General features: G+C 40.3%; 1 protein-coding gene across 12 annotated transcripts in view; it reads left to right on the top strand.

Moving 5' to 3' along the window:
* The window catches only part of TENM2 (teneurin transmembrane protein 2), a 1,067,106-nt gene that overhangs the window by 892,954 nt on the left and 149,268 nt on the right, over window positions 1–24,884 (top strand). For all 12 annotated transcript variants that reach the window (XM_060765004.2, XM_060765001.2, XM_060765000.2 and 9 more), the window contains 2 exons: window positions 9,566–9,761; window positions 13,335–13,436. In XM_060765004.2, the coding sequence (XP_060620987.2) occupies window positions 9,566–9,761; window positions 13,335–13,436 (298 nt within the window). The remainder of the gene's footprint in view (window positions 1–9,565; window positions 9,762–13,334; window positions 13,437–24,884) is intronic.

Below are 24,884 nucleotides of genomic sequence, written 5' to 3'. Positions count from 1 at the left end.
GGATCCGAGCGAGCCAAATCGAACACGGTTTGTGTCCTTTTTAAGGGCATATGCCGCGGCAATAAAAGCCGCAAAGAAGGCCTTCTTTGCGGCTACTATTGCGTCTGCAAAGAACCGTCCGGCTGAGCTGTTCCGAATTGTCAGAGGCCTTTTAAATCCCACTGCTCAAGCTGGGAACCCTGACGACTCGACTTCTCGCTGTGAAGCGTTTGCTCGGTTCTTCGCAGACAAAGTTGCTTTGATCCGTTCTGGTCTGGATACCATATTAACGGCAGTCTCTGAGGATGTAACACGAGCACCTGCTTGTCCAGTTTTGATGGATTCATTTCAATTGGTGAAACCCGAGGATGTGGACAAGATACTTGGAGGAATGAGGCTAACCGCATGCATCCTGGACCCCTGCCCATTCTGGCTTCTAAAGGAGGCCAGAGGGGGATTGGCTGAGTGGGTTAAGGTGGTGGTTAATGCTTCCCTTCAGGAAGGCAAGATTCCAGCGAGCTTAAAACAAGCTATAATAAAACCGCTGTTGAAAAAACCATCACTAGACCCCACTAAATTCGACAACTATTGGCCAGTTTCCAATCTCCCCTTCTTGAGCAAAGTCTTGGAACGTGTGGTGGCCTCACAACTCCAGGTATTCTTGGTAGACACGGATTATCTAGATCCGGCACAGTCTGGCTTTAGGCCGGGACATGGTACCGAGACAGCCTTGGTCGCCTTAGTGGATGATCTGCGCCGGGAGCTCGACAGGGGGAGTGTGTCCCTGTTGGTGCTGCTGGACCTCTCAGCGGCCTTCGATACCATCGACCACGGTATCCTTCTGGGATGCCTTACGGGGATGGGTCTTGGAGGTACTGTTTTGCAGTGGCTCCGGTCATTCCTAGAGGGTCGATCTCAGAAGGTGTTACTGGGGGACACCTGCTCAACCCCACAACCTTTGTCTTGTGGAGTTCCTCAGGGCTCAATATTGTCCCCCATGTTGTTTAACATCTACATGAAGCCGCTGGGGGAGATCATCCGGAGTTTCGGGGTGCGGTGTCATCTGTACGCGGATGATGTCCAACTCTGTCACTCCTTTCCACCTGCTACTAAGGAGGCTGTCCAGGTCCTGAACCGGTGCTTGGCTGCTGTGATGGTCTGGATGAGGGTGAACAAATTGAAATTGAATCCAGACAAGACAGAGGTACTCCTGGTCAGTTGCAAGGCCGAACAGGGCATAGGGTTACAGCCTGTGTTGGATGGGGTCACACTCCCCCTGAAAACGCAGGTTCGCAGCTTGGGTGTGACCCTGGACTCATCGCTGATCCTGGAACCCCAGGTTTCGGCGGTGACCAGGGGAGCATTTGCACAGCTAAAGCTTGTGTGCCAGCTGCGCTTGTACCTTGGGAAGTCTGACTTGGCCACGGTAGTCCACGCTCTGGTTACATCCCACCTAGACTACTGCAACGCTCTCTACGTGGGGTTGCCCTTGAAGACGGCCCGGAAGCTTCAACTAGTCCAATGTGCGGCAGCCATGATTCTAACAGGAGCGGAACGCAGGGAGCATACAACCCCCCTGTTGCGCCAGCTCCACTGGCTGCCGATCTGCTACCGAGCTCAATTCAAGGTGCTGGCGTTGGCCTATAAAGCCTTAAACGGTTCCGGCCCAAGATACCTATCTGATCGCATCTCTGCCTATGAACCCACCAGGACTTTGAGATCTTCCGGGGAGGCCCTGCTCTCGATCCCGCCTGCTTCTCAAGCACGGCTGGCGGGGTCAAGAGATAGGGCCTTCTCGGTGGTGGCTCCTCGGCTGTGGAACACCCTTCCCGCGGACATTAGGCTAGCACCATCTTTAATGGTATTCCGCAAAAAACTGAAGACCTGGCTGTTTGTACAGGCGTTCGAATAACTAGTGCAATGATTGGCAATGAACTTAGGAATGGAACAATGGATGATGAATTCTGGATTATGTTTTTTGGATGATGAGACGATAGTGATTGGTTAATGTAGTAATTGTTTATTGTTGGGTAATATGTTAATTTGTTAATTGCTGTTACATTATTGCATGGAATTATTGCTGTTTTATCGGTTGTGAACCACTGTGAGTCGCCCTCGGGCTGAGAACAGCGGTATATAAGCAAAGTATATATCGGACATGGTCAAACCTTTTGTATTTTCAAATTTGACGGAGAGTGTTTGTGTGAGCAAATTGGAAAAAAAATGAACAAATTCCTATGCACATTGCACATATCTCGTTTGTAGGGCAAAAACAAAACAAGAAAAAATACAATATTTAATTGAAGAACAGTTTTAACCAACATAAATTTAACAGTATTTCAGTGGAAGACCCCAGGGTCCATCCAGTTAAACTCCTTCCTGCCATGCAGGAGGGAAATGTGCTTTGGGAAGCAAGCACAACAAGGTGGAAAGGATCTGAGCGATAAGGGAAAATGGTTATCTACTCATCTTGGATTTAGGTAAAACCTTCACTTTTGCTGTTGTCCCCCAACAACCATAATTAATATTGAACTTGTCACCTCATCACCACAGCCATACCTTTTGCATTTCTTACACACACACATGGTCTGCCTATAATAGTCCATTCCTAGGTACTTCACTCCATGTATCTGGGAAGTACACTTATTCTAAAAAAAAAATAAGCTACCAGCTTTGGCAAGGAAAATCTTTGGGGGAGGGATCCTCATTCTATTTTTCTGTAAAGGACTCTTTATGCTGCCAGCATTTGGGTTGCTTGCAATCTGTTCCTATGATGGATGGTGGTGGGGGTGTTAAATGATGCCACAAAGAGAGAGATGAAAACTTCAGCTCCCATCATGCTTCCAGAGAAACTCAGAGCAAGTGCTGCTGGGAAAGCGAGTTCCCACTAGGGCCCTCTCTGGAGGAGGTTCCTAGGAAACTTTTCCAAAAGAAATTGACACTTTGCTGCCAGGGAGGGAGAAAAGACACTGCAGTTAATCCCATCTTCTCCAGGTGCCCCACGGCAGACCCCTGCCTTAGCTCTATTGCAGACTTAATTCCATCCTCTCCAATAGCCAATAAATCGGGCTCTCTTGATCCATTTTGTCAGGCTTTTTGGTTCCCTCCTCCCCGTTCTGCTTTTGGGGGATTACACAAAAAGGACCACCAAATATTACCAATCACTTTCTATCTCAGCTTTCTGTCAAATGGAACTGGGCCCAAGGCTACTATCCAGCTAGACACAGGCATAATCTTTTTTCAAATTGGTGTAAATTGGAGATCTTTCTGGATGCATTTAGATTCTTGCAGCCCTGGGCCCTGATTTTCAGACATCTGACTTGATTTACATGCATCAACAAGGATATTTTGTAGCACAGGGGATTCCCCCAACAATGGGACATAAGTAATGTGTTCCTATCCTGGCATGTTTTAATATTTATATTAAAAACTTTTAATGCTTAGTTTCAATGTTTAAATGTTGTTTTTTATGTCTCCTGTTTAATGGTTTAATTTATAGTTATATGTTAGTGTTTAGTTATTATTTTTCTTTTTACATGTATATTGGCATTTAATTTTTGCCATTGGTATGTTGTAAACTGCCTTGAGTTGGCCCCAGAGGGGAGAAAGGCAGTATATACTGTATTTTCTGGCGTATAAGACTACTTTTTAACCCAAGAAAAACATCTCAAAAGTCAGGGGTCGCCTTATACACGGGAGTAGTCTTATACACGGGAGTCATCTTATAGAGCAGGTGCTGAAACTTCCAATTGGATTGGAGAATCTGTGGTTGCCACATATGGTGGGGGAAGCTCAAAAATGGCAGTGACCACATCCCTGCAGTATGCAGTGACTGTATGAAAGCATTAAGGGCAACGCTGTACAAGTACAGTAGAAGAAAATCCATTCATCAGGATTCGTGGACTTAATGCGGTCCCGATGGTGAGATGAAGGGGCGCCTCACTGGGAAGGTGTAAGTGAAGGGCAGAGCAAGTTGCAGGTGTCCGGGGCATCCGGGTTATGGAAAGAAGAGATAGAGAGGCTCTGGGCCCAGAAAAACACACCTCTTATACCTGTCTGGCCCACCCTTGTATCCTGTTACCATCCTCCTCCTCTGCCTCTCAGATCTTGCTCCTGAAGACTGCAGTGAAGCTGTGCAGGTGCGCAGGTGCGAGATCTGTGAGGCAGAGAAGGAGGTATAGTAATAGGAAAATTACCATACTGAAATCAAATCTGATGCTTTTTAAATTTTTATTTGGTGTGCATTGGAAGAGGTGTAGTCTCATACAGCGAATATATCCCAAACTCTATATTTTAACTGGAAAAGTTGGGGGTCGTCTTATACGCCCAGTCATCTTATATGCCAGAAAATACAGTAATTATAGTAAGTAAATAAATAAATAAACGTTGGATTAAGTCTTATGCAAAATGCATGGGCAAAGCTTTGGGTGTTGTGATATATTTCATTCTATTTATTGGTAGTAGTATGCAACATTTTTTTTTAAAAAAATCTCAACACTGTCATCGTACATTCTTCTGGACCTGAGTTGTATACAAGTGGGACTACAGTTGAAAGCAAACTACGCAGCTAATTCTACCTTGTTATCTAATTATTGCTGATAGCTATCATATGGACTGATCATACATCACTCTCATTTTGCAGGGTTGCCTCCTTTTCTCTAGTTTGGGACCTTTGCATTGTGAGATTACTTGTCAGTTGCTTTTCTAAATCAAGCATTTGATCTCAAGAAAAGGCCACCAGCACACTTAACCTGGTATAAGCTGACATTTTTGGAGTAAAAGCAGGGGGGAGCTGTGCATTGGATATGAAAGCGTGGGAGGAAATAAAATGCAGGAGGCATTCTGCCAGCAAGTTACCTTTCCCTGAGGCTCTATTGTATACATAAATTAAAGAGGCATTTTCAGTACGTCAGCTCTAATGAGTTGTCTGTTTGCAACAGTGTGGTTGAAAGTCACTGGCCTCCTCTCGGTCACTCTCTCAATCATGGGAGGAGACCAAGTCCCTGCAGCTACAGCCACTTCAAGCCGTTTTAGCTCCTCTGTGTGCTGTTCCTGTTCGATCCTACCAACCGCTGAGCCTGCCTGCTGTCTAAGATAGAATCAGTATCAGACACAGGGGAGGCAGAAGAGTCTGCCAACACAATCCAAGCAGAGCAGCGTGTTGCCAGTGAGAAATGTCAGCTTTTATTGCTACACTGTTCCTTGTTGACCCTCAGTGAGCAAATCTTCCAAGGAGCAATAAACTCTGTTTTTCCAAAGGTGTTATCCCAAGCAGGATGTTTTCTGAAAGGCTAATTGCTATGTCTTTAACCTCTTCCTCCTTGTTAAAAGACATAACCAGATAATGGGTGGATGGGTGTGTTTTAACATAGATACTGGATTAAGTATTTGGTATACTGAAAATTCTTTGTTATATTTGTGCTTTAGTATATAGTGAGGTATACCTTAGTTCTCCAGTATTTTTATTCCACTCTTCTCTTCTGAGACCTAATTCTCACTGAAGTGATAAACTTCTATCTCAGCTATTTCAAACAACTCAGATGGTTGAACAGAGTTTATGTGAAAAGATCTTTTTATGAAGTATCATCCAGAGATAGAAAACCACATCTTCAGTCTGATATCATAGAATCATAGAATCAAAGAGTTGGAAGAGACCTCATGGGCCATCCAGTCCAACCCCCTGCCAAGAAGCAGGAATATTGCATTCAAATCACCCCTGACAAATGGCCATCCAGCCTTTGCTTAAAAGCTTCCAAAGAAGGAGCCTCCACCACACTCCGGGGCAGAGAGTTCCACTGCTGAACGGCTCTCACAGTCAGGAAGTTCTTCCTAATGTTCAGATGGAATCTCCTCTCTTGTAGTTTGAAGCCATTGTTCCGCGTCCTAGTCTCCAAGGAAGCAGAAAACAAGCTTGCTCCCTCCTCCCTGTGGCTTCCTCTCACATATTTATACATGGCTATCATATCTCCTCTCAGCCTTCTCTTCTTCAGGCTAAACATGCCCAGTTCCCTAAGCCGCTCCTCATAGGGCTTGTTCTCCAGACCCTTGATCATTTTAGTCGCCCTCCTCTGGACACATTCCAGCTTGTCAATATCTCTCTTGAATTGTGGTGCCCAGAATTGGACACAATATTCCAGATGTGGTCTAACCAAAGCAGAATAGAGGGGTAGCATTACTTCCTTAGATCTAGACACTATGCTCCTATTGATGCAGGCCAAAATCCCATTGGCTTTTTTTGCCGCCACATCACATTGTTGGCTCATGTTTAACTTGTTGTCCACGAGGACTCCAAGATCTTTTTCACACGTACTGCTCTCGAGCCAGGCGTCCCCCATTCTGTATCTTTGCATTTCATTTTTTCTGCCAAAGTGGAGTATCTTGCATTTGTCACTGTTGAACTTCATTTTGTTAGTTTTGGCCCATCTCTCTAATCTGTCAAGATCGTTTTGAATTCTGCTCCTGTCCTCTGGACTATTGGCTATCCCTCCCAATTTGGTGTCGTCTGCAAACTTGATGATCATGCCTTCTAGCCCTTCATCTAAGTCGTTAATAAAGAGGTTGAACAGGACCGGGCCCAGGACGGAACCCTGCGGCACTCCACTTGTCACTTCTTTCCAAGATGAAGAGGAAGCATTAGTGAGCACTCTCTGTGTTCGTCCACTTAACCAATTACAGATCCACCTCACCGTAGTTTTGCCTAGCCCACATTGGACTAGTTTCCTTGCCAGAAGGTCATGGGGGACCTTGTCGAAGGCCTTACTGAAATCCAGGTACGCCACATCCACGGCATTCCCCGCATCTACCCAGCTTGTAGCTCTATCGAAGAAAGAGATCAGATTAGTCTGGCATGACTTGTTTTTGATAAATCCATGTTGACTATTAGCGATGACTGCATTTGTTTCTAAGTGTTTGCAGACCGCTTCCTTAACAATCTTTTCCAGAATCTTGCCCGGTATCGACGTGAGGCTGACCGGACGGTAGTTGTTTGGGTCATCCTTTTTTCCCTTCTTGAAGATTGGGACCACATTGGCCCTCCTCCAATCTGCTGGAACTTCTCCCGTTCTCCAAGAACTCTCAAAGATGGTTGCCAATGGTTCCGAAATGACTTCCGCTAGTTCCTTCAGTACTCTTGGGTGTAGTTGATCTGGCCCTGGGGACTTAAGAGCGGCCAGGTATTCCTGGACGACTTCTTTCCCAATTTGGGGTTGGATGTCCTCCAATCCCTCATCCACTCCCTCATATGGACTGGACTAGACATTGATTATTGTCTAAGCAGTAAGAGGAGTCTTAGAAACTTGACCAATTTATACATAATGGTCATGTAATATACCACAGAAATCCTTGGATAACTAGGCCCATTTCATGGTATTGAAAATAAAGTTATACTATTCTAAAGACCAGTACAGTACTTGGTAAAAATATGTTAAAAAACACGGTTTAATAAGTATTTAACAAAATTCATTTTACACATTAACAATTATGAGACCAGGGGCATATTGTAATTCAAGACAATTTCTAAAAAGATCTGAATTATTTTCTGCTTAATATGGATTTATGCAAGTTAGTATTTACACTTGTCATAACTTTACTGATTTAACTGGAGTGCTGAGATTTTTTTTATCTTACTTAAAACTTTGTCTGAACTCTGCAATCAACAGAATGCACTGTCTGGAACGAAAATGAGTTATTAATTAGAACTGCACTTGCCACACACACAGTGTCTGTGTTTTTACAGCTAGACCACTGCAGGAGACCAAATCTAAAATCCTCTGGATGCTTACCTAAATTAAGGCCTTCTGAATTGATTTCTAAAGAAAAAAAAACTTCTGAAAGCACTTACTTGGGAATAGGTTCCATTGCAATAAGAGAAAACGTTCTTATAGTTGTATTTGTTGGGTAAACTGGGTGGACGAAACTGCTGGGACATTTCAAGCTAGAGGCAACTGAGAAAAAAAATGTTTTAATTCCACATTGTGCTGCATTCTGCAGGTAGGTAACATATACCTGTGTCATCTACATTAATGGTATGTGAAATGCCAAAAATCTGCTTTGTTTGTATTTATGAAATTTTGGTGACTCCAGTTTTGATTCTAAAGTGTTTTGAAAAATTAGTAAGAGGACTGTGTCATATCTAATATGAAGTACCAAAAAAATTTTTTTTTGTTAAGTTATTCTTTTATTTGCTCCATTGAGGACACTTCCGGGGCTCCTCTCTACCTCATCTTAAGGGCTATCTAGATGAAACTTGCTACAGTTGTAGCACACATTTAGCACTGTAACCCCACCCCACACCACCCCCACCCCAAGTTTCAGAATGTTTTGCTCATCCACTGATTTTTAGGAAATTTTTGAAGTTGTTATGAAAAACTACTACAGCTATCCCTTTGAATTTATCTACAATTATACAACATAACCAGGGCACTACTACCCTCAAGTTTCAGAAAGATTTGCACACTTACAAATTTTAAGCGATTTTTAAAGTTTTGTTTTCTCTCTCTATCCTAGCTCCACAAACACAGAGACACTGCAAGAGGGGGGAGAGACTTTGCCGATTTCAGAAAATATTAAAGCATACACACACTGCACTTTGCATTGAATTGAATTAAAATTTTAAAACCAAAGGAAACTAATAATCTAAAGAGAACATGCACCCCCCCCCCCACACACACACACAGTCAAAGAAAAAGGATCCTAAAAGGATCCTAAATTCAGCTGTGGCAATCCTAAAAGGAATCCTAAGCTGAGGTAAACTAAACTTGCACGGCACATGTCACTACTGAGTCGCTCGCTCACTACCCTAGATCTCTAGCACGCTCACGCAATGGTGACTAGATTTAGAGGAAATGCCAATAGTGCCTCTTCTTTACCCCTTTCCTCAGCCTTGATAGGCTGAGGAGAGCATGTGATACACCAAGCTTGCCTGTGCCTCCAGTATAGTTTGCTTGCATTGAAGAAAAAGCTCACTCACTGTGACCTATGAAAGTCTTGCAAAATCTCAATAGTTGGCTGTTTTAATTTGTTTGTGTAGCGTGGGGGGGGGGGGGGAGGGTACACTGATTTTGTAACACAGGTCCTAAGTACAGGTGTACCGAATCACGACTTACGACCCATCTCTGGATTTTTGCACAGCTCTAATTACATGTACAAATTGTATCATATGAAATTGGCCTGTGCATAGTGTTATTTATATATCTATATATCTATATCTATATCTAATATATATATATATATATATATATATATGTATGTATGTATACATACATACATACACACACACACACACACAGTTATTCCATTCCATAATCTTTACAATTTATTTATTTATTTCTGCTGCAGGCTGCATTAAAAGAGGTTCTCAAGGTTAAACAGGTGCAGTAGAAGTCAAGGGATTGAATGTCATGTCATACCGTTTAACATAATATACACTTCATAAAATACGAATGAGATTTAACAGTAAATACTTCTTTTTTGCAATGGCTTTTACATCAGAATACTGTATAGTTTTGCTATGGATATACATTCGTTTTTATGTCTTCTACAGTATTATTCTTTAATAAAGTGCTTATTCTTTCCTTCTGCTCTGAAGTATGACTTTATGGAACGATTGGATGGGAAAGAGAAATGGAGTGTGGTAGAGTCTCCACGAGAGCGTCGAAGTATTCAGACCCTTGTTCAGAATGAAGCTGTTTTTGTTCAGTACCTGGATGTGGGACTGTGGCATCTTGCCTTTTACAATGACGGAAAAGATAAAGAAGTGGTATCATTCAGTACAGTCATCTTGGGTATGTATGCCTTGGCAGTAAATTTTGGTTAGTTGGTTGCAAGAACAACAGCATCAAAAATGCTTGAGTTGCAGTCCTAAATATATTTATATGGGAGGGAGGAGCATAATGGAAATCAATGAAACACCAAGCAATATACTTGGGGTGTCACTGTTGTCACATGGCTTCTTTCTTATTCTTCTAATTAGTTCATAGTTAAAAATATATGAAGGAGGGCTACAACTTAAATAAGCATAATTTTATAGCAACCCCACACAAATTTGACAATCATATTTGTAGCATAGCATAAAATATTGACTATTTTATGCATTCTTCCTCATTTGTACAGTGGTAACTCCTTTTTGCAACATTCATAATTGGCTGAACTATTTGTCTGTACTTTTGTGCCTTTTAAAATATGTGTATTATTATTAAATGGCAGCAGTGTTAACATGGACATTCTGGAGCATGTACATTTCCATAGCCACTTGATCATTTGGGATTTGTTTTCCATATCATATAACAGTCCCAGAATCAAACCCCAGAGATATAATAGGCCCAATGTAACTATGATTGTAAAGGTTATGTTGAAAATTAATGTGCACCTATACAAATTTTCTATAACTTTCACATATATTTTCATTTATACATGCCTAAATACTCTATAGGCACCATATCCCACCTGGTTTTGGAAGCAAAGCAGGGCCATTGCCGTTTAAAATTTGGATGGAAGACTATCAATTATGCCAGGAACTGTAAGCATAGTGTTGCAGAGGAAGGAATGAGCAAATCCACCTCAGAGGATTCCTTACCTAAGAAAACCTACGACATTCATAGGGTCAACATAAATTGATAAGACAACTTGAAAACATTTACAAGCACATACACCTTTGTCCATATTTTTGACCTGAGAATTTTGGTTCACATCCTTTGTCATTTTCAAGATTCCAAACCTCTAAATCTACGTTGATGTTCTCAGGATAAAAGTTCTTATAATAGATATGTGTCAAGGAATCTGTGAACTGAATAAAATACTGTACTTTTCTTCACATTTCAGTGCAATTACTATCATTGCACTATCATGAAGTCTACCTAACTATTACACCTATTACCTTCAACTTTCTCATAAAGTGTAGGAAATGAAATCACTCACAGACCAAGATGAGAAAAGAGGAGGGGGGAGCATAGTCATGGGTGCTTCATGTCTAGAAAAACCGAATCATCAAAATATAATGGATAACTGGTTAAAGGTTTAACTCTGGACCCTAAATTCATTTATCTGAAAATACATTCCATTGACTTTAGTGAGATTCTGAAAATAAATATGCAGAAGGTTCCATAGTGAAATATATGAGTGAAGAAGGGAAATTATATTCAGAATTATGGCTTCCTGCACAGCTATTTATATACTGTAGTCTGATTTTCTAATTGCCAAAGCATTTAAGATGCCAGATGCATTGTATGTAGATTTATGTTCTTAATTCCGCAACTGGCAAAATTATTACTATTGTGACTACCATAAATTTGCATATCTGAAGAATTAATGAAGGTTTAAAGGTCAATAAATTAAAACAACAATTAAACAAAAATTAAAGCCCTGGCAGACTGTGCAAAAAGAATCTGCGAACTCCACCTCTTCCAAGCTGAACTGCACCACCTAAACTGGGCTCTACAAGCCAATGGATACTCCACCACAGACATCAGAAGAGCCCCAAGACCAAGAATAAGCCACGAGAGTAAAGACAAAGATCCACCCAGAAGAAAAGTGTTCTTACCATACATCAAGGGAACCACTGACAGCATAGGGAAGCTGGTGAAGAAACACAACCTACAAACTATCTACAGACCCACTAAGAAAATCCAACAAATGTTGCATTCAGTAAAGGACAAGAGGGATCCCCTCAACTCTGCAGGAGTCTACCATATACCATGCAGCTGTGGACAAGTCTATATAGGGACCAACAAATGTAGCATTGCCCAAACACGAATCAAGGAACATGAAAGGCACTGCAAACTGAGTCAACCAGAGAAGTCAGCCATAGCAGGGCACTTGATGAACTAACCTGGATACAGCATATTGTTTGAGAACACAGAAATACTGTACCACTCTAACAACTCCCATGTCAGACTACACAGAGAAACCACTGAAATCCACAAGCATGTGGACAATTTCAACAAAAAGGAAAAAATCATGAAAATGAACAAAATCTGGCTACCAGTATTTAAAAAAATCTAAAATTATAACAGTAAACAAAGAACAACACTAAAAAACGGGGGAATTCCAGACAAGAAACATTCAGGACCAACTAATCACCTTCCAACAAAGGATTCCCCCTGGCAGTAAGAAGCCAGACCTTGAAACAGCTAGGCCATTAAATGCTAATCAAGGTGGCCAATTGAAACATTCACACCTACCTCAGACAGACAAGAGTTCTTTCTCCCACCCTGGATATTCCACAGATATATAAACCCCATTTTCCTAGTGTCCAGCAGACCTTTCAACCTCTGAGGATATCTTCCATGGATGCAAGTGAAATGTCAGGAGATAATGCTTCTGAAACATGGCCATACAGCCTGGAAAACTCACAGCAACTCAGTGATTCAGGACCTGAAAGCCTTCAACAATACAACAATAAAACTCAAGCTTTTGATCATAAGGGTCTATCATTCTTTCAGGCCTTTTTCCTGGATAGACAACTACATCAGAAAGGACTAATACTTATTTTCTAGTATGGTTTGTTCCCAGTCGCTCAGGCAGAAGTGCAATATTTTAAATTGTGGGTAATATTTTTCAGTATGCTTTATGCATGAAAACCTATTGTCAAAGTATAATAGTTACTGTACAGGAAATCTATATATGGTTTTTAAAAGTCATAACTTATGTAGGGACCTTCTTTCTGAGATAATACAAGATTGCAGTCAGCTACTAAAGACACAACAGCTTATTCTAATGATTAGCGCTGGAGACCCCTGACTGTGTCTGTGCAATTTTAATTCATTATTTGACAGAAGGGACCTCTCTGCTTCTCACATGGAAAATAATGCTGCATTAATGCTTTCCAAGCAAATACTCCTTTTCCCCACATAGAAATATCAACTCAAATGCAGAAAAGAACATGGGGAAGTTCTGTTGAGCACAGTGATTTAGAAATCACTGTGCCCTTATCCAGAATCCCAAAATCTAAAATATTCCAAAATTGCCCATATCTTTGCTTTCTGATGGTTTGAAACAAACTTTGTTTTCATGCACAAATTTATTAAAAATATTGTATAACATTACCTTAAGTATGAGTTGTATACAAAACACATTAAATTCGTGTTTAGATTTGGATTCCACCTGCAAGATATTTCATAATGTATATATATGTAAATAGAGGCAGTCCAAAATCAGGGGGGAAATCTAAAATCCAAATCACTTCTGGTCTCAAGCATTTCATACTAGAGATGCTCAACCTGTATAAAATTAAAACTGTTCTGTCTTAGTTCGGGTGACTTTTGGCAACCACCAAATGACTGAACTTTCAAAGAAATGCATGAACACAATGTAGACTGAAACAGGGAACAGCTAACACATGTGTGATATCTGTCTTTCAGATTCTGTGCAGGATTGTCCCCGTAATTGTCATGGGAATGGTGAATGTGTATCGGGAGTCTGTCATTGTTTTCCTGGATACCACGGAGCAGATTGTGCTAAAGGTACTCCTTTACTTTGTTTTCAGAGATTTCTCATGTGTTTTATCCAGTGCCATGGGGATTGTTTGCCGTAGAAATGAAAATAAATTCAGAAAACACTTCAGTGAAGTGTTCAAAGCACTTCTCCTACGTTACCTCACTAATCCTTCCAACAACTCTGGAAGATAAGCCGTTATCATTTTTCATTGGTGGGCCTGTATTTGAACAGATAAGAGCTTAGTTTTAGACCACCCAGTGATGAGCTGAGCTGATACGATGAGCTGAGATTTGAACAAGGGACTTCCACTTCATAGCCACTTCATTTTCCTACACCAGTTTCTTTTAAGTTGCTTACCCTTAATGAACTTCAGAGTGTGTACACATCACTTTCTTAGGAAAAGGGCCCTCCCAGAATCCCCATCCATTGACCATGTGCTCTGATGAAATAACTTTTGCAGCCCTTGGAATGGCGGTTGTTGGGCTGTAATAGAATTCTGTTTTGCTGACCGGGTGTAATTCTTATGCTGTGCTATCCAAGGGTGGCAGTGGGGAGAGCTAAAGGTACTTGCATGCCATTTTCTATCACTTCGTCTTTCCTTTTTCCTCTCCCACTACCAATATCTAATTTTGCCATTATCTAGTTTTTAAAGATAGATCTGAAAGGATTTGGACTTAAAGTATTGGCATTGGCACACCTACTGTCTTCTGAGAACAGTTCATGGATCCTGTGGTTTTACATGATTCAGCATGTTTTTAACTGTAAGTCTTGTAAATGTAATTTAGGATGTGATATAGGAGATTATGTAGCACAACCAATTCGAATTTCTTACCATTTCACCATTTACACTGAGGTATCCATAACTTCATTGTGCAAATAGAAGGAGCATTTTTCCAGTGGCCATCACTGTATTAGGCACAGTAGCAATCTCCCATTACCATTCAAGCAGAGTTTTTTGCTCCAGTTGTTTCCAACAGATATAGGCCTAATTGTTTAAAAAATGATCAAAGATATTTCCTGCCAGTTAATTTCTGTGTGCCTACAAAAGTGTTCGGTTGTTTGCATATATGGCACTCATAACACACTGGAATTAATTAATTAATGACTATGAATGGCTAAGTGGTACGATTACATATGCATAAACGTATTAATAGCACACTTGCAGTTAATGCATCTGAATTTTTTTGAAGTTATATACGTCTTTAGGACCATGCTATAATTTCTTGGAACAATGGGAATCTCATGATTTCACTTAATATGATTATAAGAAAGCCTCAGTAGAGAATTACAGAAAAAATCAAAAACCTTCAGAAAGAGATAAAGGAATTTCTGACAAGTTTCAACAAGAGTAGATTAATTAGGAAGCATTGTGCATTCTAACTGTACGTCAGACATTGATATGAAACAGTGCATTAAACGTGTACAAATATGTACAAATACGATTAACAGATTAGAGAGATGGGCCAAAACTAACAAAATGAAGTTCAACAGGGAGAAATGCAAGATACTCCACTTAGGCAGAAAAAATGAAATGCAAAGATACAGAATTGGGGACGCCTGGCTCGAGAGCAGTACATGTGAAAAGATCTTGGATTCCTCGTGGACAACAAGTTAAACATGAGCCAACAATGTGATGCAGCGGCAAAAAAAGCCAATGGGATTTTAGTCTGCATAAATAGGAGTATAATGTTTAGATCCAGGGAGGTCATGCTACCCCTCTATTCCGTCTTGGTTAGACCACACCTGGAATATTGTGTCCAATTCTGGGCACCACAATTGAAGGGAGATGTTGACAAGCTGGAATGTGTCCAGAGGAGGGTGACTAAAATGATCAAGGGCCTGGAGAACAAGCCCTATGAGGAGTGGCTTGAAGAGCTGGGCATGTTTAGCCTGAAGAAAAGAAGGCTAAGAGGAGACATGATAGCCATGTATAAATATGTGGGCGGAAATCATAGGGAGGAGGGAGCAAGATTGTTTTCTGCTGCGCTGGAGACTAGGACGAGGAACAATGGCTGCAAACTACAGGACAGGAGATTCCATCTGAACATCAGGAAGAACTTCCTGACTGTGAGTGCCGTTCAGCAGTAAAACTCTCTGCCCCGGAGTGTGGTGGAGGCTCCTTCTTTGGAGGTTTTTAAACAGAGGCTGGATGGCCATCTGTCGGGGGTGCTTTGAATGCAAATTTCCTGCTTCTTGGCAAGGGATTGGACAGGATGGCCCATGAGGTGTCTTCCAACTCTATGATTCTATGTGTCTGTGTGTATCCTGCTGTAATCTTTCCAACTTTTTTCCAATTTCCCTTTTTGCATTTTCCAAAAACAATAAATCAAACAAGTACAAACACAGCACATTCATGCTTCAGTTGAGCTTACTTGTAGTGAAGTGCACATAGCATTGCTGGTTTAAAATCTATATGGTTAAAATCTATGACCTCCCTGGAATCTGTTAAACTGATATTAATTAAATAGAGAAAAGCATTCAGACTGACATTTTTCATCATATCTGTGTGTGTTGTGACCTGGACTGCACTTGTGTACTTATATTTAGCAGATATTTTATTTATGTAGCCAGCAGATATAAGTATGTCTTAATATATCTCAGTCATGCCATGACCTGTGCTTTCATTAAATGCTTTATCTTGTCCTGGGTATGAGTTGGAACTCACTTACAGGCAATCTTATTCCACAGGATAAGCTTTATTCATATATGTGTGTGTGTGTGTCTATCTATCTATCTACCTATATATCGGTGTGGTGTTGTTGAGATTTTTCTGCAAACATTTTCAATAGTGCCCCGGAGCACTATTCTTTTTTGAATGACCTTTTAGGTTGCCCTGAAAGAAGGGGGGAAATTAAATGAACATAGGTTTACTGCACTTATTCTCATTGGCCCTCATTAATGGCATTGCACAATCAGAGCACATATCTGTATGATATAATCTATTTGCTATCTGATCCCTGTTTTAGGAGAAAAACCACACAAGTAAGCTAAAGAAGAAATAGTAGCCAGGTTGATATGTGCCTCTGGGAGTAAAGAGAGTGAACAGAAGTTAGAAAAAAGTGGACATCCTGAATATTTGGGGGAAGAGGATTTCTGTTCCACCAAATTTAGTTTTTCATACTAGAGATAATTTCCACTATATTACACTGGCAGAATCTACTTCACTATATTTTTTTTTACAAACTGCCAATTTTATAAGAGAGGCCATTATAGAATAGATTCCTTGCCCTACTTGCTGTTATAGGAAACCATTTGCCATAAAAGAAATGTTTATATTACCTGCAAAGAATAATTGGAATATGTTAGGGTATGTTAGTAGTTATTCATCTTAAACTCAGTGGCATCAGTGATCCTGCTGCTAGGTTGACTTTTTGTTTAATACATCTATTACCACTTCTCTTTTCTGTTGCTGTTTCTCTTCTGTTACTGTTTTCAATAGTGGACCATTGTATTTAGATTACTTGTTTGAGCTGTAACTTTGTCTTCTTTGGAATATGTTTTCCCTTTTATTCCCTTTGCTAAACATAAAACTCTTTTTTCTTTTATAAGATCAGTCTGTTTTTATGTTTCCTTCTTCCCATACCCAATCTAGCATGGTTTTCTTTGTAATATTTTGCTTTGTTTTTATTGGCACAACAGAGTTCCATTTCATTAAGCATAAATGTTTGTTTAAATGGTCAGTGTTAATAGTCTTGGAATTCTCTATCTCCCCTACCCCCTTTGGTAAGTCGATAAAACACCATGCATTTGTTTTCTCCCAATTTCCAGTCACTCCCCAGCCTACAGGCAAAGTAAGGATTTTCATATATGTAAATATTAATACAATTGGATCACCTTGACAAAAATCCAAAGTTTTCTATACTGATACTATAGTACATTTGCTTCACTGAAAGCAAATGACAAGATTGTGAAACCTTGGCTTTTAATTTATTCTTTTGGCCTTCTTTGTTTTAATGCAATAAGAAAAGATCCAACTCCGGCCACACACACAGAGAGAGAGAGAGAGAGAGAGAGAGAGAGAGCTTTGGAAGGGAAGAGTTAATACCCCTGTGGCATTTCTTTTGTTTTCTGTTCAGAAGATTTCACTTTCTGTCCCTGTGATAACTGGATAATTAGATTTGGGGGGGGGGGGGTGGCTTGTTGTGGAAACAAAGGTTGGGGATAAAGCTTCAATTGAGGCACGTTTTCCCATGATAACTTTTCTAGGACTGAATTTTCCTTCCAAGGGGTAGATTTATCTCACTTCCTGATGTCTTACCCCCATTCCTAACTATGAGTCATTTGTAAGTTGGTGTAAGTTGGGGACTGCCTATGTATAGAATGGTGGGCAATGTGAATGCATTTGTTTACATCAGTGGTTCCCAATCTTCTTTTTTTGACCAGGAACTACTTTGACTAAGGACCACTTTGACCAGGGACCACTCTCCAACATTAGTACCAAAAGGGTTACGAATCAGTTTTTGGTCAACTTTAGATTTGGCTTGGGGTGCTGATTCAGAAATTTGCGTTGGATAGACCACTTCAACTCTAGTTTCTAATACAGAACATATGTCATGGTTAGCGACAGGGAAGGAGTGGCAGACAGCGCAAAAGGAGCATAAATAAAATAAATAAAATAAAAGAAAGAAAGAAGAAGGAAGCTTGCAGATTTTTGTCCTCGTGGCCCACTGGTGGTCCGCAGCCCATAGGTTAAGAACCACTGGTTTATATGGAAAGCAACCCCCCGCAGATCTGTATTTCTTTGGTTGGAGTGCATTTACAGGTGTGTTAAACTGAGTTTCCTAATAGATGAGATAGGTTACCCTAAGAGAAGGCGACTCTTTTTATTGCTTTAACAACAGTCACATTCATTGAAGTGACTTGGCAAATAACATCCAATTTCTTTCTTGAAAACAGTTATGGTATATGTATTAAATGGGTAGGAGACTCAACAAAAGGGAAAACTGATCCCAAACCACAGTTATTTATTTATTTATTTACTTACATCACTTTTATCCCGCCCTTTTCAGCCCGAAGGCGACTCAGTTCTTAGTGCTTCCTGTTTCTGTCTCCTTCCCTAACTTATATAGGCTGGAATCTTGTTATCCCATTATGTCAGTGGTTGAACTTTTCCTAGAGTCATGCCAGAAGTGTAAGCCAAGACAGAAAAAAATCTGGCAGATTTCATTCATTTCCTTGGGGGCACAGCCTTTTCCTTTCATGGCCTACATATTGTGCATAGTATACCAACCAGACCCCACCCACAAAGTCATTCTTTCTTCCAGCAGTTTTCTGAATATAAGGCATAATATATACTCTGAACCCCATCCTCCTCCAAATTGTCCTCAAAATTTATCAATTTTTCTTATTTTTCTCCACAAGTTTTTTGTTTTGCACATTTAATCATCATCTGAAACTTCCTCATGATATTTTAACACCAAGAACATAGAATTATGGCATGAAAAAGCTTTTGGTAATATATCAACCTTTTTTACCCTGGGAGGCAAAGATTTCAAAATCCAAACAATATTAATTCTTTAGAACATCTGTATTTCTCAAACAATATTTTTGTTTGTCTTTCTGTATTTATAGCTTCATCAATCAAATAATTTCAAGCTGAATCAAAACATATCTTTGACAATTTACTTTGGAAAATCTTGATATTTTTATTGAAAGTTTACCATCTGATGGCCATATGTATAAACGGCAGTTAAAATTCTGTATTTAAAAATACTGCTACACAGTGGACAAATACATTTTAAATTCTGAAAGTTTTTTTTTACCACAGTCACAGTGAGCAAACGAGCCACAGAAATAAGGTGTTCATAGTCACCTGAGCATGCTACTTGAGCAGAAATGGCTTGAATGATGGATGGATTAAAACAAGTCAGGTGGTCCTGATGAAACAATATGGAATGTAAGAATTAAAACGGGACATATGACATGAGATTAGGGGAGAAGTAAAAGATATTAAAAGCAATGGCCAGGGCAGTGGACACAATCGCTCCTGAACGTCCCCTCTCATGGAGCAGAGCCCAACCAGCCCCTTGGTTTTCCAAGGAGCTGGCAGCAATGAAGCAAGCGAGACGGAGACTAGAGTGACATTGACAGAGAACTCAAAGCTAATCTGGTCAAGCACAGTCTAGAACATAATTGAAAGCCTACTCTGTGGCAATGAGGGCAGCAGAGAAATTGTTCATTGCTGTCAACATTGAGTATGCAAAGATCTGTCCGACTGAGTTGTTTCGAGTGGTCATAGGTATCAAAGGAGAAATCCCTGACCATTCAGCAGCCCATTGTAAAGAATTTGCACAGCATTTTGCAGATAAAATCACTCAGATCCGTTCTGACTTGGATGCTGTTATGATACAGTTCAAATGGATGTAACTTTGGCTCCTGCTTGTCCAGTGTTGATGGATACCTTTTGATTTGTGCAGCCTGAGGATGTGGACAGGATCCTTGGAGAGGTGAGAGCTACCACATGTATTCTAGATCCTCGCTCTTCCTGGCTGATCAAGCAAGCCAGAGGGGGACTGGCAGAGTGGGTGAAGGGGGTGGCAATGCCTCCTTAGCACAGGGCAAACTTCCAGCTTGCCTAAAAGAGGCAGTTGTAAGACCTATATTTAAAAAGCCATCCCTAAACCCCTCTATAATGAAGAACAATTGGCCAGTGTCCAATCTCCCTTTCTGAACAAGATCTTGGAGCGAGGCCTCCCAACTCCAGGAATTTCTGGATTAAACAGATTAAATCGATCCATTTCAGTCTGTTTTCAGGCCTGGCTGTGGAAAAGAGACAGCTTTGTTTGCCTTTGTTTGCTTTGTTCTGACCTATTCAGAGAGCTAGACAAGGGAAATATGTCCCTGTTGATTCTCCTGGAACTTTCAGCGGCTTTTGATACCATTGACCGTGGTATCCTTCTGGGTCATCTCACCGGGATGGAACCGGGACTGGCTCCAATCCTTGCTGGAGGGCCATACCAGAAGGTGGTGCTGGGGGACTTCTGTTTGAACCCCTGGCCATTGACCCATGGGGTTCCTCAGGGTTCCATTTTGTCCCCCATGTTGATCAACATACATATGAAACTGCTGGGAGAAGTCATTCTGTATGTAGGCCAACCATTCATTATGGTTGGCCTAATAAAGTTATAGCCACAGTATGGATTTGGAATTTTCTGTGTGGTCAACACAACTACCATTGCTTTTTATATGACTGTTATTTCCTTTTCCTTTTTATTTCTCTCTCACACACACCTAAATAGCTTTCAGGCATGCTGACATTAATCTATTTTCTTGTTCAGTACATATACACTGCTCCAGCTCCTCTCTTGCTTGGTCTGATGCTTTTGAATAAATTAAGTATAAAACTTTCAACAAAAATATTGTATAATCTTGTATAATCTATCTATCTATCTATCTATCTATCTATCTATCTATCTATCTATCTATCTAGAGAGAGAGAGAGAGAGAGAGAGAGAAAGAGAGAGAGAGTTTTTACTAGTATAGTACTGTACCCAACTATCAGGCTGTATCATAATACAGTAGGTACATCATTTGTTTTCTCAAATACAAATTGAAGTGCACATTTGGAAAGTGATTGTTTTTCTCTCACAGTCCATGGAAGAAACGCAGCTGCTTTAATTTGTGCAACAACTAAGAAAAAAAGCTTTTACTTGGACACCTTAGCCATCATTATCCACATAGTGAGAGAAAATGTTAACCGTTAGATTTTTGGACCAAGCAAAGCAAACAAAGATTGGTGGGCATTCAGAACAATGTAAATATTAACTGTTTAAGTAGTGTTCTTCCACAAAAAATATCTGCTTCTCTTCTCAGTTGGCAAACAGCTGCAAGTAATTGTCCCACATTTCAGTAAATATCTCCTTTTTCATTTCCCCCCATTCATTCATAGACTACCTGTACTAGCCATTCATGTATCCAGTGATCTACCCTCTGTAATTCTAAAAGGCTTTTCTCTTCAGAGCAGCTTAAATGTTTATTGATTGAGAACTTTTATAACTTTCAAAATGGAGGCATTCTCATATCTGTACAGGTATTTAAAATGAATTGAATTAATCATAGGCTTAAAAGTCTCTGGTGATCTTTGTTAACTTCTCTGGGTTTAATTAAAACATCTGTGCACTTTTAATTTATCGATTCACCCCCACTCATATGTCATGTTTTTAACATACCCCAGCATGCTCTGCATCATTTTTAACCCGATTTCCACTTAACTAAAGCAATTAAATTCACCCTGGATTAATTAAAGCATCCCTACTTTAGTGCTTAAGTCAGCGTGTGCTGCTTTCCCCACATGGTTTCTGAATGTCGGGGATTTGACACACCTGATGAGTTTTTTGTCCTTCTGTGATTCTTTTACTTGCTTGTTAATGTTGCCTTAGAATCAGAACTTTCATAATACTTAAATCCATGCCATAGTTCACATTAAATTGACCATTAAATTTATGTTGAGATTTTTTTCTTTAGCTATTCTCAAAACAGGGCTCCTTTTCTGTTCGCAACCAATGAGAAACTGGTGACAAATAGTTTTATTCAGAAAGGAAGATAACATTATAAGAGACAAAGATAATTTCTGCTTGGAATACAATTGACAATGGACAATACAATTCTGGTATCAATGGGGCCATAGTTATCCCAAAGCTGATCTGGAGTAGGCTACTCTAGATTGGCTGCGGGGGGGGGGGGTGCATAACTATACCATCAGCCCCTCAACCAGATCACCAGTGGCATGACAGCCACGCTAGCAGCATTTGAACTGCAGTTGACCTGGAAGCTGCATGTCAGCTGCACAGACCAGTTTGTCACTACCCACTTGGCACTCAAACTTTGCCCCCCTGCAACTTATCTTAGCAGTGCCAATCAGAGGTGGGAAGAGGAGAACATGAAGGGATTTTTCCTCTACCCCCTTCTCTTGTTTCCCCAGCATGCTGGATAGCATCATTCCAGGTGCTAAGGAGTACCTACCTCCATTTTGGTGCCCACTTGGCACTCAAACTTTGCCCCCCTGCAACTTATCTTAGCAGTGCCAAGTGGGCACCAAAATGGAGGTAGGTACTCCTTAGCACCTGGAATGATGCTATCCAGCATGCTGGGGAAACAAGAGAAGGGGGTAGAGGAAAAATCCCTTCATGTTCTCCTCTTCCCACCTCTGATTTCCTCAACACTCTGGATAGCATCATTTCAATACCTTCATTTTTTAATTCCCACCTGGCATCACTAAGGGAAATTGTTTTGTGGGCAGGCAGATGCCATCCCGTTTCTCCCAGCTTTCTGATCCCATGGAAAGTGGAATGGCATCTAATCAACTATACAAAATAGGAAGAGGCACAATTGATTAGACAATACTGAACTCACTGGATAATCCAGAGCTTTAGGATAGCTTCATGTTTTCCAGAAACTTCATGTAATGTGAATCAAAGACATGTTAAGTGGTCTTGGCCCACAGTACTACCAGATCAACTCCATGGATCATATTACAACCATGAAGCAGATCCAGCTCTTCACTAAATTGAATGGCACGTCAAGATGTTCCATCAGATGGCTTCAGTGTCCTGAAGTATATATTACCAGCTTTCCTATCGTGATAGCTATTGCCATTCCTGGGTGTGTTGTCATCCATACTCTTGTAATCTCCCAGATGGATTACTGTATGTGTTATAAATCACGCTACTCCTGGGGATTACCTGGAAGCTTCAACTAGAGCAGGCCTGCACAACTTGTGGCCCTCCACGTGCTTTGGAGTTCAGTTCCCAGAATTCCTGACCATTGAACAAGCTGGCCAGAGCTTCTGGGTGTTAGAAGCCCAAACACCTGGAAGACCGCAACTGAACAACAACAGCTAGTTATTTTTTGTTATTTTTGTGTCTAATTTGTCTTTATTTTTTGCTTTGTTTTGCATAACTCTTCACCATGTCTTTGCACACTATTGTTGGCATCTGTAAGAATTAAGAATAGCCTAGAAAAATGTTTGTTTACTGCAAGGTTGAAAAAAACCTTATTTTATGGTAGCAAAGTTCATTTTGTCAAACTTACTATTGTGTAGCTATAATACCATTCCCTTAATGTTACAAAAGGCATGTAAGAGATTACCTGCTTAAAACAACAACAACAAAACAACAACCCATATTTGATGATGATGGTGGTGGTGGTGGTGATGATGATGATGATGATGATATTTTATTTGTATTCCGCCCTATCTCCCCAAGGGGACTCAGGGCAGATTCCAACCAAACAGTGGCAAACATTCAATGCCTACACTGACATAAAATCCCGGAAAACCCCCTCATATGAAAATAACATTAAAATCTAACATCAAATTAAAGCCTAACGTTATTAAATTAAACCTAACACCAATAAATTAAACTACATGTATTTGATCACAAACAATAATTATTTATTTAAAGCAGGGTTTTTTTTTTTAAAGTGCAACGTGTGGTTTTCCCTGTCTTTGTGCTTTGCCAGCACACTGCTGGGATGGAGTCTGCCAGAACCCATCAGGGTTCCGTGCTGGCAGCTGTAATTGCATGTATGTGTAATAAAAATGAAATCATTCTAATTACTTTTGGGATAGATCATTTGTGTCTAATATATGTAACAGCTATGTATTTTTAAAAATATTCTGACAGAAGAAAATATAAATACTTCTTATGGAAGAGGACATCTTCACTTTCTGCTTGTCATTTCCAAAGGAGAATAAATAGGTGTCACCCTTGTGAAGTATCTCTCTATAAACAACCAAAACATTTTTCTAGAGTAGAGAATAAATGTATAGGTTTCATTCAACAGCACAATGAACCATAATCCATTTCTCTCATGGGACAAAACATATACAATATCACAGGAGCAGCAGTTTAATTTCTGCTAAAAGAATCTTCTGACTTGAGTTATTATAGATGCAGAGTTAATTATCCTCTTGAGAAGAGATTCTCAAAGGGTCAGCTAGAAGAGCACTAGGAAGAAAATGATTGCACATCTGTCTACGCTGAACTTCCCAGTCGTCTATGGAATAATGAACCTCTGCCTAAAATTGGCAGAATATCCTTTTATTTTTAAAATAAGAACACCTATCAAGAGTTTGTATCACATTGTCTAATGGACCAATCCTTTGAGTTTCATCAATATCATCTATGCCCTCATAAGGAAGCAGAAACTTATAGGAATTTTGCCTGGACTCCTCACATCAAACCCCATGTCACTAGAGGAGTGCCTGCTCTAATTTTACTCTAGCACGCATAACAGTACATATTTAGTACAGACCTGCTACTACAGACCCATGCTTATGTTTCTGCAAGATCATCAATGTGGCAACTTCTGCATACATATTAGGACTGTAGAACTCTAGAGCTGGAAGGACTCTCATGGATGATCTAGTCTCATTTCCTGCCAATGCAGTTATCCACAGTTTAGTACTGTGTACAAATGACACCTGAAATACTCCATGAAAGAATTTTCCACCACCTTCCAGAGTTCTCCATTCT

This window comes from Anolis sagrei, chromosome 2 (assembly GCF_037176765.1).
Source record: "Anolis sagrei isolate rAnoSag1 chromosome 2, rAnoSag1.mat, whole genome shotgun sequence".
NCBI classification, from domain to species: domain Eukaryota; kingdom Metazoa; phylum Chordata; class Lepidosauria; order Squamata; family Dactyloidae; genus Anolis; species Anolis sagrei.
Note: the sequence above shows the minus strand (reverse complement) of the source record. Positions and strands in the feature narration are given on the sequence as shown.